This window comes from Caretta caretta, chromosome 19, assembly GCF_965140235.1.
Source record: "Caretta caretta isolate rCarCar2 chromosome 19, rCarCar1.hap1, whole genome shotgun sequence".
In the NCBI taxonomy this organism is placed as follows: Eukaryota; Metazoa; Chordata; order Testudines; family Cheloniidae; genus Caretta; species Caretta caretta.
Window position 1 is genome coordinate 3,001,298 of NC_134224.1, and position 13,547 is coordinate 3,014,844.

Here is a 13,547-nt window from a genome sequence, read left to right on the forward strand (position 1 = left end):
TCAGCAACACAGTATGAACCTGGCACCTTCTGCATTGCAGCACCAGTATCCACAGCTTGAGCTAAACCAGCAGGTTTGTGCAGGCAGCGGTAGTAACTTGCTCTCCTCTCGTGGCCCAGCAGTTGGAAGGAGGGAGACAGGCACATGTATGTATGTGTATTGCCAGTATGTTACCCTAAGAACAGGGCAGACTTTGTGAAGAAGGTAGAAGTGACTCAGGCAACGCGGCTCTAGTAGATAGCGTGGTCGAAGCCTGCATTTTAGACTTCAAGCATGGCTAAGAGAAAACTGATGCTGGACAGATTATTGTGCCAACCGACTGCACCAAAGAGAATGGGGCTGCAGCGGCGTTGTTATACAACCTGACAGCCACGTTTCTGGTCAGATTAATTTTGGTTAAACTTTTGTTTTGCAGAATCAGACTTCTAGGCGTGCGACTCCCAACTAAATCACACAATCTCTGCGCAGAACAAGAAGTGCCCCAGAGCCCTGGCGTTAGCGGAAGCACCATTTCTCTGTGAGATAACGCACACTGTGTTATCTCATAAACGGAAGGTCCTTAGATACGCTCACCATTGTGCAGTATTAACACAGGCACTATGGGTCCTTATCTCTAAGAGCCAGTTATGTTCTGTTAACGTGTGCAGTTTGGAGAATGTGGGCACCAAATGTTGGCCAAATAACACACATGGCATATATCACCCATCAAATACTTAGTGATAGGCTTCCTTGGATGCAGCGGACTGCTTTGCTTCAGGGTGTCCTACAGACAATGAGCTCTGGTTATTTAGCTATGGTATGTGATGGAGTTAATACTATTTTCTGAACTCAGTGGCTATGAAGCAATTCAGGAAATAGATGAATAAACCAGACGTTTGTTTCTGAGGAATCACACTCCAATTCAAAGCTCGGGTCGCAAGTTCAAATGTTTGTGCATTTCTAGCCTATTGTCAAAGGTTCATACTGCAAACAGAGAACGTGGCCTGATGTATCTAGTGTCTGCTCAAGGAGAGCCAGGACTGGAACAGCAATTGGAGTTTCAGGCCGGGAATAAGGTGAATTGGCAGAGTTGTGTAAAGTCCTAGGATTGGAATTGTAGGAGGACTGCAGGTCAGGAATGAAGGACATTGGAAGAGAGGTGTGGTGAGCCTGCATGTTTAGCAGCTGGAAGCAGGTCTGGGTTGAAATGAATCAGTGAAGTCTCTTTCACTTCTCTCCCCTGTAGCTTTCCTGAGCTGTCTCTCCTACCATACAAGGACATACTCAGCTACAAAAATGAAAAGTTTGTATTTCCTGTCAGTTTCCAAACCCACTTCCAAATGGGCCTCCTGGTTTTCAAAGGTTTCCCTGGATTTGGTCTTCCTTCACTTCTCCCAGCTCTCTGATCTTACGCCTTATAGCTGTGCTCCTCCAACGCACTCCCTGCTCCCCTCCAATTACCATCCCCCCCTTGGACCCTCTGCTTCCCCACTCTATTCTACCCCGGGGACTCTTCAGTGAGCTTCGCTCTTTCACTTGCACTGCCCTAAGTCGCAAGGAAACAATTACACACTTTATATGTTGTTCTCTAAGTAACATAAAACAGTCGTTGCACTTTGAGGACTCCAATCCATGTTGATTCAGATTTAACTGCAAACAAACCGCCCTCTTTTTGTGAATTGCCTCTTGCCAGTTGCAAGAGCGACTGTGGAATGACACTGGTAGCAGCAGGAACATAAACACACTGTCCCACGGTTGCTAGTGCCGCATTCATGCGGGGGAACTGACACCTGCGTGAGACCGGAGCGCTTGAGGGGCCGCAGAGCGGGTTCACTCTGTGAGCGTGTGGTTTGTGCCTGCATCTTAACTTAGCAGCACGCGGGGTTCAGGGCGGGTCACGCCACACACGCCCTGCGGAGTTTCATATGGAACGACAGGGCGCCCCTCAGCCAGACAGGTGCCAGCCATGCCCGCCTCCCGGTCGCGGGGAGCTCCCCGGCTGGCCTGCCAAAGGAGTGTAATCCCAGCCAGGAGCCGGACGCCCCTGTGCCCTCTCTGCAGGGGGCTCGCGGCCCGGCTCCCGTGCTGGGGAGATGGTTCTGCCCCACCTGGCGGGGGGCACTGACCCCAGCCCGGCCAGACGGACACGCCCAGCCCCTGGCGCGGCTGCCCACGCTCCAGGGCCCGGGCCAGGCTGGGTGCAGGCCCGGGGCCAGGCGCCACCCCACGTCCCGAAGGCCACAGGGCAGGGGATGCAGCTGCCCCCCCCCTGCAGCCTGCTCCCCACGTGCCACCTAGAGGCCAGGCTGGCCGTGGCTGGGCATGCTGGGGATTGTAGTCCTTCCACCCTGAGCCCGCCCAGGGCATGCCGGGAGCTGTAGTCTCCGCAGCCCCCTGTTCTCCCAGGGCATGCTGGGAACTGCAGTTGAGTCAAGCGCTGCTCTCCCAGGGCCTGCTGGGAGTGGAACGTCTCCCTCCCCCTCCCCTCTCATTCCCAGCATGCCCCGAGGGCGGCGCGCGGTGCCTTGTGGGGGCGGTAGTTCTCCGGGCGGAGAGGCCGCGCTGGGGTGGAGGAGGCGCTGGGTTCGAGGGGACTCCAGTTCCCGTCATACCCCGCGCCAGGCCCTGCCCCGAGGCTCTGCGGGAGGCTGCCGGCTGAGCGGGTCGGAGGGTCTGGGCCGGGCCGGGCCGACGCACACCGGGCTGGGCAGGATGTCGCGCCAGGCCGGTCGGGGCACCGAGAGCAAGAAAATGGTAAGTGGGGGCGGGGCGGGGGCTGAGGAGAGCTGTGGGGGTGGGGGGCCTGGAGTGGGGGGGGGGCGGTGTCCGGCCCGTGGGGGGTGGGGGGCCTGGAGTGGGGGGGGGCGGTGTCCGGCCCGTGGGGGGTGGGGGGCCTGGAGTGTGGGGGGCGGTGTCCGGATCGTGAGGGGTGGGGGGCCTGGAGTGTGGGGGGCGGTGTCCGGATCGTGAGGGGTGGGGGGCCTGGAGTGGGGGGGGGGGCGGTGTCCGGCCCGTGGGGGGCCTGGAGTGGGGGGGAGGGCGGTGTCCGGCCCGTGGGAGGTGGGGGGCCTGGAGTGGGGGGAGGGCGGTGTCCGGCCCGTGGGGGGTGGGGGGCCTGGAGTGTGGGGGGCGGTGTCCGGCCCGTGGGAGGTGGGGGGCCTGGAGTGGGGGGAGGGCGGTGTCCGGCCCGTGGGAGGTGGGGGGCCTGGAGTGGGGGGTGGGGGGGCGGTGTCCGGCCCGTGGGGGGTGGGGGGCCTGGAGTGGGGGGAGGGCGGTGTCCGGCCCGTGGGGGGTGGGGGGCCTGGAGTGGGGGGAGGGCGGTGTCCGGCCCGTGGGGGGTGGGGGGCCTGGAGTGGGGGGAGGGCGGTGTCCGGCCCGTGGGGGGTGGGGGGCCTGGAGTGGGGGGAGGGCGGTGTCCGGCCCGTGGGGGGTGGGGGGCCTGGAGTGGGGGGGTGGTGGTGTCCGGCCCGTGGGGGGTGGGGGGCCTGGAGTGGGGGGGTGGTGGTGTCCGGCCCGTGGGGGGTGGGGGGCCTGGAGTGTGGGGGGCGGTGTCCGGATCGTGAGGGGTGGGGGGCCTGGAGTGGGGGGGGGCGGTGTCCGGCCCGTGGGGGGTGGGGGGCCTGGAGTGGGGGGAGGGCGGTGTCCGGCCCGTGGGGGGCCTGGAGTGGGGGGGGGGGGCGGTGTCCGGACCTTCGGCGGGTTCCCAAGCGGTTCTGAGATGGGGTGAGCTGGGGGGGTGAAGGGGCCTCTGGGCCGGCGCCAAGCTGCTGGCAGGAACCCGGCTCATCCTGCCGGGCACGGGGAGCTTGTGCCATCCCGGGGCCGGGGGGGGGGTGAGTCTGGGGCATCCCTAAACCTCTGGGATGCCTTAAATTCCTGCCCCCCCATCCCTGCAGTGTCCCCCCAACATGTACCCTGCGGTGATGGAGGCTGCTGCTGCGGTGTTCGGAGCTCAGTGGTGGATGTTCTGTGAGCTAATATTAGGGGCTTGTGTTAATGTTTATGTGGGGAGTTATCTGGCTTAAACCACAGCTATCCTAATCCTTAGAGCAACACCCACAGTGTAAGGAGCTGAAGTAATGCTGTGTGGTAGTAGTGCTGCAAAGTCCTGGCTTCCTTAGACTAAGAGCAGGAAGGCTCTCTTTTTTCATGTTTTTAGAAATGTGCCTTTGAACTGCACAGTACATATCACACGTTGCCCTTCTGAAAAGGTTAGGCCACATTTGGGTCTTGCCTGTCTATAATCTTATTCCGTGTTACCACTCCAGATGACACTAGGAGATGAACACAGCTGTGTTAGTCTGTATCCGCAAATAGAACAGGAGGACTTGTGGCACCTTAGAGACTAACAAATTTATTTGAGCACAAGCTTTCGTGAGCTACAGTATGCATCCGATGAAGTGAGCTGTAGCTCACGAAAGCTTATGCTCAAAAAAATTTGTTAGTCTCTAAGGTGCCACAAGTCCTCCTTTTCTTTTTTTGAAAGATATGAGGAGCAAAGGTATAGAGCTTAAATTTCAACGTGAAGATAAATGGAGCCAAGCTCATCCATCCTTGATATAATAACTCCATTAAGTCACAAGTGAATGTGGCTCGTTGACTTAAATAGGACTTCATTCATTGATGTTATTTTCTCCCTCAGTCTTTTCTACACTAGGATGAATATCTGTTGCAGTTTGCAGGGTTCAGCAATGGGTGCAGATGCTGAATTTGGTTTGTCTGTACTCGGCAGTAATTGAGCTCCATCCGTTGCAGACCCCCTTTGTCAGCCACTGACTCCATTTTTTCTTGTGTGGACATGGCTTTTGTGTTTAAGGCATTGAATTTGTTTAATTAGCATTCAAACACTCTTGTTACCACAGTAGTAGTATGCTACTGAAGATTGTACAAAAGGCCAAGTAAACTTAGATTAATTTTTAACTTGCTGTGCTTTCATATATAAGTGAGAATGAAATACGAAAAGGCTATTTGCTGTAAAGCTGATAGGCAAATTGAGTCTACCAAATTATGTAAAAACCAAGCATTGATCTACAAGTCAGATCCCTGTGACTTTAGGTATTTTTAAATTGTATAGGTGCATTGACTGTAACATTTGAACATTACTAAATGGCATCATCTAGCCACTTCCCTTCAGTTGCTGGCTCCTTTTATACACTTCTTTCAGATTGATAGCAGTAGATGAAAGCTTGATGACAGGATGCAGTTAATTTAAACACTTTGGACTGGTAACAGCTGGATTTTCTCCATCTGTTCACACACTGCTCTGTCCAGCTGCCAGGCATGTGACTTCACTAAAATGTTATGGTTCCTTAACAATAATTTAACCTTTTTGGCATGTTGGTTAATTTTTTCCCCAGGTTCCTGACTATACCAGCTGAGTTAAAGGAGCCTTCTGTCCTGTCCTTTTTGAGTAATATAAACTGAGAGCATCTTAATCTTTGACTTTCAGTGATGAATTTAGCATTGTAAATGCTAAACAAAGAATATATGCCAGCTGTATAGAGCTGTAATTCTAGTGGCTTTCCTGCTGGTTTCGCTAATTCTATTTTTAACCAAACAGGAGAGCCTAGATGTGTATTCTCTCCAATTGTTGACCTTGTTAATTAACATTAGGTCTTAATGACAGGACAGAATACTCTATAACTTCTAACAAATCCAAGTTCTACTCCTTGAGTGATTCCTTCCTGTGTTTCAGACTTGGCTGTGTGTGAACTTGTTCAGAACGTGGTGTGATCAGTTTGTCTCACTTAACTCTGATGTTGTCTCTTTTCCCTTCCGTTCTGCCTGCCTGCTGCTTTCATTCTGTAGTATTGGTATTTGCCATTCATTTCACCTTCTGCATCTATGCATCTCATGGTAGGTGATAGGCTACTTAATTTGAGACTAGACTTTCCATGATATTTCTAAAAGCTGCAAAAAATGAAACCCAAAGTCTTAAATATTAAAAATAACGTGTCTCCTCAAGTAATTACATTTATTTCAGATAATGTGAAAAACTAACTTTCGTGTAGATTCTTTACTTTTATTTTTCAGTCACTTAGGAGAGAATGACAGGTTTCAGAGGAACAGCCGTGTTAGTCTGTATTCGCAAAAAGAAAAGGAGTACTTGTGGCACCTTAGAGACTAACCAATTTATTAGTGAGCTGTGGCTCACGAAAGCTCATGCTCAAATAAATTGGTTAGTCTCTAAGGTGCCACAAGTACTCCTTTTCTTTTTAGGAGAGAATGAATTTGTAATCAATTGCTGTTCTGATTAATGGCTGCTAAGAAAACACTAACCATGTCTTAATCACTTTGGGCTCAGGAAATATAGTGGTAGCAGCTGTGAGAGAGCGTCTGTTCTTTTATTCATCTTCTGTGTGATTCTGGCACTTGTGGAAGAACAATAATCTTGATTAGAATTGGGCATAGTGGGTACAGCTGCATTGCATACCAGTGTACTTCAGTCCTGACCTGAAACAGTCCCTGCTGTTCCAGTCCTGGTCTTCGTGAGCAGATATAGCCTTTTGTGCTAAATTATGTGCTGTGGACAAATCACCTTGGGGGCTGGGATGTAACTACCATACTGACAAAAAATAAATAAATCAGTTTATGAATGCAGGTGTTTTATGTTCTAATGAAGGGAACTGCATGTGGAATCTGAGAAGTACAATGCAAACGTGACACAGGGAAAATATGGATAACAGAGGTTGAGGGCTTTTATGGGATATGTACACTATCACCTCTGTAAAAGTCACCAGTCCAAATCTAGTTCACATTGCTAGTAATTGTAAATTGTTGCAATAATAGTGATTATTTGGTGCTCTGTATGAAACGACTTGGAGGTCTCACTCCAGTTCTTAATGGCGTGTTCTGATTATGATCTTGAGACACTAATTGGTAGTCCACCAGAGAGGCTAAGGATTGAATGACAATGGAGACTGAACAGCCCTACAGATGACTCCTTCAAGTCAGGGCTGGACACATTAGTGGGGAGTGCAGTGTGTACTGGGTGCAGTGCAGGGGAATGTGCTTTGCCTCTGCCCAAGTGGTTCATATGCTGGAGATGGAAGATTTCTGTCTCTGGGGCAGTTAGTTTATCACCTTTGAGCAGCACCCCAAAGATTTTAAAATATACTAAAGTTTACTGTTAGGTTAAAGTTTCCTTAAAATATGAAATCTGGGACCTCTCCAGAGTTGGTGTAGTAATTGATTCCTTTGAATCCGAAGCTTTCTGGCCCCCTCTCCAGGCCAACTAAAGTAAGGTGGGAACAAAACCCAAAGGCGCCCAGGGATTTTTCTGCCCAGCTGATGGTAAATTCCTTTTGAATCTGTTTAGAGCTCGGAGCTCTTCACTCTGACCTATGGAGCTTTGGTCACTCAGCTGTGTAAGGATTATGAGAACGACGAAGATGTCAATAAACAGCTTGATAAAATGTAAGTTAACATGTTGGAGTTTGAGTCCTTTGGGAAAGTTTGTAGTAGGCAGAACTGTTTAAACTGCTGTTTCTTATTTTCTGCACCCAATCCAACTGGCAGACTGAACACTGTTCACTTGTGGTTTTTTCAGAACTTAAAACAAAATATTTTCCCCTCCTTTTGTATCTCTTCACATACTAGTTTCAGAGAACAGTTTAATGCATAGATTTAGAACAGGGATTCTCAAACTGAGGGCGTCGTGAAGTTATTACGTGGGGGGTCGCGAGTTGTCAACCTCTACCCCAAACCCCGCTTTGCCTCCAGCATTTATAATGGTGTTAAATATATAAAAAGTGTTTTTAATTTATAAGGGGGGGTCTCACTCAGAAGCTTGCTATGTGAAAGGGGTCACCAGTAAAAAAAAAAGTTTGCAAGCCACTGATTTAGAACATCTTCCTGGAGCTGAGCTGTGCTGTTATAATTCTATAGTTTGCTGCTGTTTTGTGCATTGACAGGGGCTACAACATTGGAGTTCGGCTAATAGAAGATTTTCTGGCCCGGTCCAATGTAGGAAGATGCCATGACTTCCGGGAAACTGCAGATGTGATTGCAAAGGTAATCCTCCAAGTACAGCCTTGCATGCTTTTACCAGTGCTGGTCCTATGCCTGTCCCAGCACCATAGCCAGGCTGTTCATGGACTGTTAAGGTGAACAGCTTCTGATTTAGAGTGAGATAATGAATGGTGCACCAATTGTATTCTAAAATGTATCTTGTGGCTTCTTGCTTCCTGAGCTTAACTAGAGACTTTGAAATCATTTTGTATCCAAACTAGAGTTTCCTGAATAGGGGTGTCATAACCATACAGCTAAGGGTAGCCTAGAATTCCTCCTTACCTGTAAGGGGTTAAGAAGCTCAAATAACCTGGTTGGCACCTGACCAAACAGGACCAAGGGGGAAAGAAGATACTTTCAAATCTTGCGGGGGGGGGGGGAGAAGGCTTTGTTTTGTGTGTTCTCTTGGGAAGCAGAGAAGCATCAGGTCAGGAAACTCCTTCTCCTATAAACCATCCTAAAAGTCTCTCATATTACAAAAATTGTAAGTAAAAGCCAGGCAAGGCGTGTTAGATTATCTTTTGTTTTGCTTGTGAATTTTTCCTTTGCTGGAGGGAGGTTTATTCCTGTTTTTTGTAACTTTGAAACTAAGCCTAGAGGAAGTTCTGCTGCGTTTTTGAATCTTTGTTACCCATCCTGATTTTACAGAGGTGATTTTTACCTTTTTTTTTAAATAAAATCCTTCTTTTAAGAACCTGACTGACTTCTCTATTGTCCTAAGACCCAGGGGTTTGGGTCTGTGATCACTTTGTAACCAATTAGTTATATTCTTCTCAAGCCTCCCCAGGAAAGGGGGTGTAAGGGCTTGGGGGGATATTTTGGGGGAATAGGAACGCCAAGTGGTCCTTTCCCTGATTCTTTGTTAAATCACATGGTGGTGGCAGCATACCGTCCAAGGGCAAAGAATTTGTGCCTTGGGGAAGTTTTAACCTAAGCTGGTAGAAATAAGCTTAGGGCGTCTTTCATGCGGGTCACCACATCTGTACTCTAGAGTTCAGAGTAGGGAGGGAACCCTGACATGGGGAGAAAATAACCCAAGGAAATGGAAACTGCTCTGAATTAGGCAAAATCTGATTCAGATAGTGTTCTTGGATTTTTCCCTTTGGGGAGGGAATATTGCTCCCCTCAATTTCCCCACCTGTGAGAAGGGGATAAAATTAACCTACTAACAGGGCTAGTGTGTGCCTTTGGGTTGGATTTTTGAGAGCACCTAAGGAAGTTAGGTCCCTGACTCCTCTTAACTTTCAATGGGAGCCAAGGATCTGATTTCCTTAGTAAATATTTGCAAAGCTCATTAAGATTCTTTGATGACCAGCGTCAATGGGAAATATTACCGTTTGGGTCACTTGCTTGTCTCTGCTCCATGTAACTCAATAGGTGGCATTTAAAATGTATCTGGGCATCACCCCGAGCATCACCAACTGGAGCCCAGCAGGCGATGAGTTCTCCCTCATCTTGGAAAATAACCCTCTGGTGGATTTTGTGGAGCTGCCTGATAACCACTCATCTCTTATTTACTCCAACCTCTTGTGTGGGGTGCTGCGAGGAGCCCTGGAAATGGTGAGTTCTCTCCTAGGAAGGGTGGTGGAGTTGTGGAGATCTTGGCTGGAAACGAAAACATGGAGCCTTCTGCAGGCATTTCAACCCCCTTGTGCAAGTTTGTGGTCTTCATGTTTTCTCTTGCTGTGAATCTATATCAAGAGCAAAATAGAACTGGAGGAGCCAGTTGGCTGGTATTGTTCAAAGGGAGGGGTCTGTGCTGAGTAAAGTTTATAACTCTGCCTCAATTAATGGGGGAGTGTGTAGATGCCCTGGAGATAAGGGTTAGCTGGATTCTGTCTTCTAGAAGCAATGCAGAGTTCTGAAGGGAATCCCAACCGTTGCTCTTGTTGGGAAGTCTGTCTGTCTAGGGAATGATATGGCCCCATCCCAATAGTATCTGAGTGCCAATGGCATAGGGGGACAAGCCTATGATCTTTGATAGAGTAATTAGTGCCCTTTCTAGGACCCCATATGATATGCCCTGTCCTGTATCTTGGATCCCCTATCTTAAGGGGTGGACAGCTAATAGGGAAGCTTTTAGTTTAACTTCATAGCAACTTTCCTTTTGGTTTTTCTTCTCCGTCCCCCAGGTTCAGATGGCCGTGGATGTGAAATTTGTCCAGGATACGTTGAAAGGAGATGGTGTCACAGAAATACGAATGAAATTTGTTAAGCGGATTGAAGACAATCTCCCGGCTGGAGAGGAGTGAGCCACAGCGCAGTCTCCCAAAGGGACTGGAGGGACCAGTTGCTGTGGCCTGTTGCGCTTGTCATGGATTCATAGGGATTTAGTGCCCCCTTTAAATTCCTACTCCTAAAGACTCACTGACTGTTTAAGTTGTTACATTTCCATTTTCCATGAGACAACTCTCTGGGTTACTCTACTTATACCACAGGTTCATTCTAAAGATTTTCACAGGGTGGATAACTTTTTCATACAACCCTCAGAGACTCTTTCTACGCTCAGTTTTTAGCTGGATATTTGGCTGTGTGCAAATGTCTGCTCCTTAAATGCTAAAAGATCTCCAGGCGTTTCAAATATGGGACTGAGTTTCATAACCAACGTTGGAGACCGAGCACAAAGAGAACCCACCATGGGAGCTGTTTTCTTTTTGAGACACACATGCATTCCTCCCACTGATGCTTGTGAGGGCTATGCTAGGCTAGCAGATGGAGGGGGTGCAGCCTGTGACTGACTGGCTAACACGTGTATGTAGCAGCAAAGAATGAAGCATATAAAGTGAAAGCAATGGGAGTGCCTAATGGAGCACACAGTAGGTCCCACTCTTTCCAGCTGTGCCTCTTCTTACTGAGGACACAGTGTCTTTTGTTAAAACTCTGCAATAGGCTCATGGTGTGAAAAAGTGATGGCAGAGCACTTCAGACAAGCCCTTTTTATCCAAAATAAAGCATGGGGGCTTTTCAGTGCAAATGATCTGCTTCCATTTGGGGTAATCGTGCTCTTTGGTGAGAGGGATTTGGTGGCAGAGAACTTCTGGTTTGTCAGGGACTGTATTTGAGGGTCAGCAACATCAGGCTCTAAGTTCATTTTGCAGAACAGAAATTCAGTTGCCATATTAGAACACCACAACTCTCGCACTAGTCCTGTGAACACTTCCAGTCTCTGCTTGGAAAAGTAGCCCTGGTTAGTTTGCTATGAATATTTGGTACTGAAGCATTTGTTATTAAATACTGTTCTCCAAAATATACAATGAGATACTGCACTGATCTCAGTTTCTTACTCAAAGCAAACTACTCCTAACTAATTCTGAGTATAATAGTTAAATACACATAAAATTCAAACCTCATTATTTTAAGGACTAGCCAGGGAAGCCTACCTAGAGTGTAGTATCCTAACGGGAGGCTGGGTGCCTTCCTTTAGAGGAGAATGGTATAAAGATGAAGAGCATAACCAGCATCTCAGGAGATTCAAATTACCTGGATCCTCCTTTTTGGAGGCAAGAATTTTCAGTTTTTCTCCCACAACAATGCTGCTAGGAGCCAGTCCTGTGGAACAGTGTTGTCTGGGTATATTGTGCTATGGTGGTGGTCTGTTATGTGATAAGGTTTATAGGGGGACAGGTAAATTTCATGATGATGCCCTGAATATTTTTAATGGAAAAAATAAATTACAGTGGCTGAAATGCATCCAGCATTTCACAGTGTATACAGCCTGAATTTCACTTCCCCTGTCTGGCAATATCTAGATATCAAATCTAAACAGTAGAAAGTACTAAATGCATTTCAGCCAATGTAATTCCACTTTCCTGCTGTGATGTAGAAATACTGCACAGTGTGAAATGGGGCTTTGGTAGTTTCTGTTGTGCATAGTTAGATTAAAATAGAAGTTTCCACATTATTTTAATTGGTAAGATGCAGCAATTTATATCCTCTGCTCTTGTTTAGAAATAACTAAATGAATTGAAGTAGTGTTATTGGGTCTAAGATAAACCAAGAGGCTGGAAAATTCACCCCTTTTGACACTTTATTCAAATGGAAAATTCAGTTGAACATTGCAAAGTGCTTGGAGGATGAAAAGCATTTAAGTGCAAAGTTGTAAGAGACAAATTTTAACAGGCATTTTCAAAATTAACTCCTCTGGGACATGAGTTGTGACTACCTTAATGTCAGCCTTAGCCAGGAAATCGTGGACCTGACTCTGTAGACAAAAGTCCCCTTTTATCTGTAGTTGGGAGATGTCTCCAAGGTGAAGATGATGAGCACACACTGAAAGATGGTGTGAGTGAAGCTTGAGCTGCTGCCACCTCTGCTGTATCTGTTCTAGGGATAGACCCTGCAGGTCTGTCACCTTTCACTAGCCTGAAATGCCCTTCAGTCCACTTCTGTAAAATCCTTTGCTGGGTATGTCTGTGACCCTGAAAAGCTCCCCCTATCTGAGTCACCATTTATCTTGGCGTTCAGTGCAATTACAACTCTGAGCAAATCCTGCCTCTTTCCCTTGATTCCTGAGGGGGAAGATAGGTATGGCTATGAAGTGAAATACAGTCACCAAGTTCATTTCACCCAGCCAGTGGGTTGCAGAAGGGTTTGAAATGGAACTGTCTAGATTGTGAATGCTCTTTCTATGTATTGGTCCATCTGTGGGATGCCAGTTCCTGTTTTGAACATTGAGCTGTCTGGAATGTCGCCCATTCTGGAATTCCTGCCTCACCCAAATGAATTCCGATAGCTACAGGAGTTGAATACCCAGAATGGTATCTTGCAATTCACCCTTAAGGGGGCAGTAAGAGTCTATATTCAAAGAGTTGCATTGACAGAGCTGATGGCTCTGTTTGTCTATTGGGTGTAGGGTGGTGTTTCAAAGATGTGTAAGGATCACTCATTTGTTTCCCTTTATTGGTGCTTGTAAACCATTTTAAGGCTGCATTTTAAAAGCCATTGCATTAAAAAAAATCCCAATGATGACTTTTCAGTGGTGGTCTGATCCTTTCAGTAAAGTCTGGGAAGGGGCTGAGGTGAGCATGGATGTGGCATGCTTTCTTGGGCTGACAAGGTGATAGGAGTGCTGTAGAAAGAATGTGTTTGGCCGTGCGGGCACATGTGTGGTGAGAAGGAATTTCAACAGTGGCAACTGAGAAACAGTATTCAGAGTAACAGCCGTGTTAGTCTGTATTCGCAAAAAGAAAAGGAGTACTTGTGGCACCTTAGAGACTAACCAATTTATTTGAGCATGAGCTTTCGTTTGCAAATTGCAAAATTCATTTGCAAATTGGATACTATTAATTTAGGCTTAAATAGAGACTGGGAGTGGCTAAGTCATTATGCAAGGTAGCCTATTTCCCCTTGTTTTTTCCTATTCTCCCCCCCCCCCCCCCCCCCAGATGTTCTGGTTTAACTTGGATTTAAACTTGGAGAGTGGTCAGTTTGGATGAGCTATTATCAGCAGGAGAGTGAGTTTTTGTGTGTGGTTTTTGGGAGGGGGGTGAGGGGGTGAGAGAACCTGGATTTGTGCAGGAAATGGCCCAACTTGATTATCATGCACATTGTGTAAAGAG

The 13,547-nt window shown here is 47.8% G+C and overlaps 1 protein-coding gene across 1 annotated transcript; it reads left to right on the forward strand.

Annotated features, from left to right (window-relative positions):
* Positions 1-2,575: 2,575 nt before the first annotated feature.
* On the forward strand, positions 2,576-12,957 carry TRAPPC3 (trafficking protein particle complex subunit 3). Its single transcript, XM_048825883.2, has 5 exons — positions 2,576-2,733; positions 7,298-7,395; positions 7,893-7,992; positions 9,367-9,549; positions 10,122-12,957. Exons 1-5 carry the CDS (start codon positions 2,692-2,694, stop codon positions 10,239-10,241), a joined length of 543 nt encoding a protein of 180 aa, XP_048681840.1. The 5' UTR covers positions 2,576-2,691; the 3' UTR covers positions 10,242-12,957.
* The last annotated feature ends 590 nt before the right edge of the window (positions 12,958-13,547 follow it).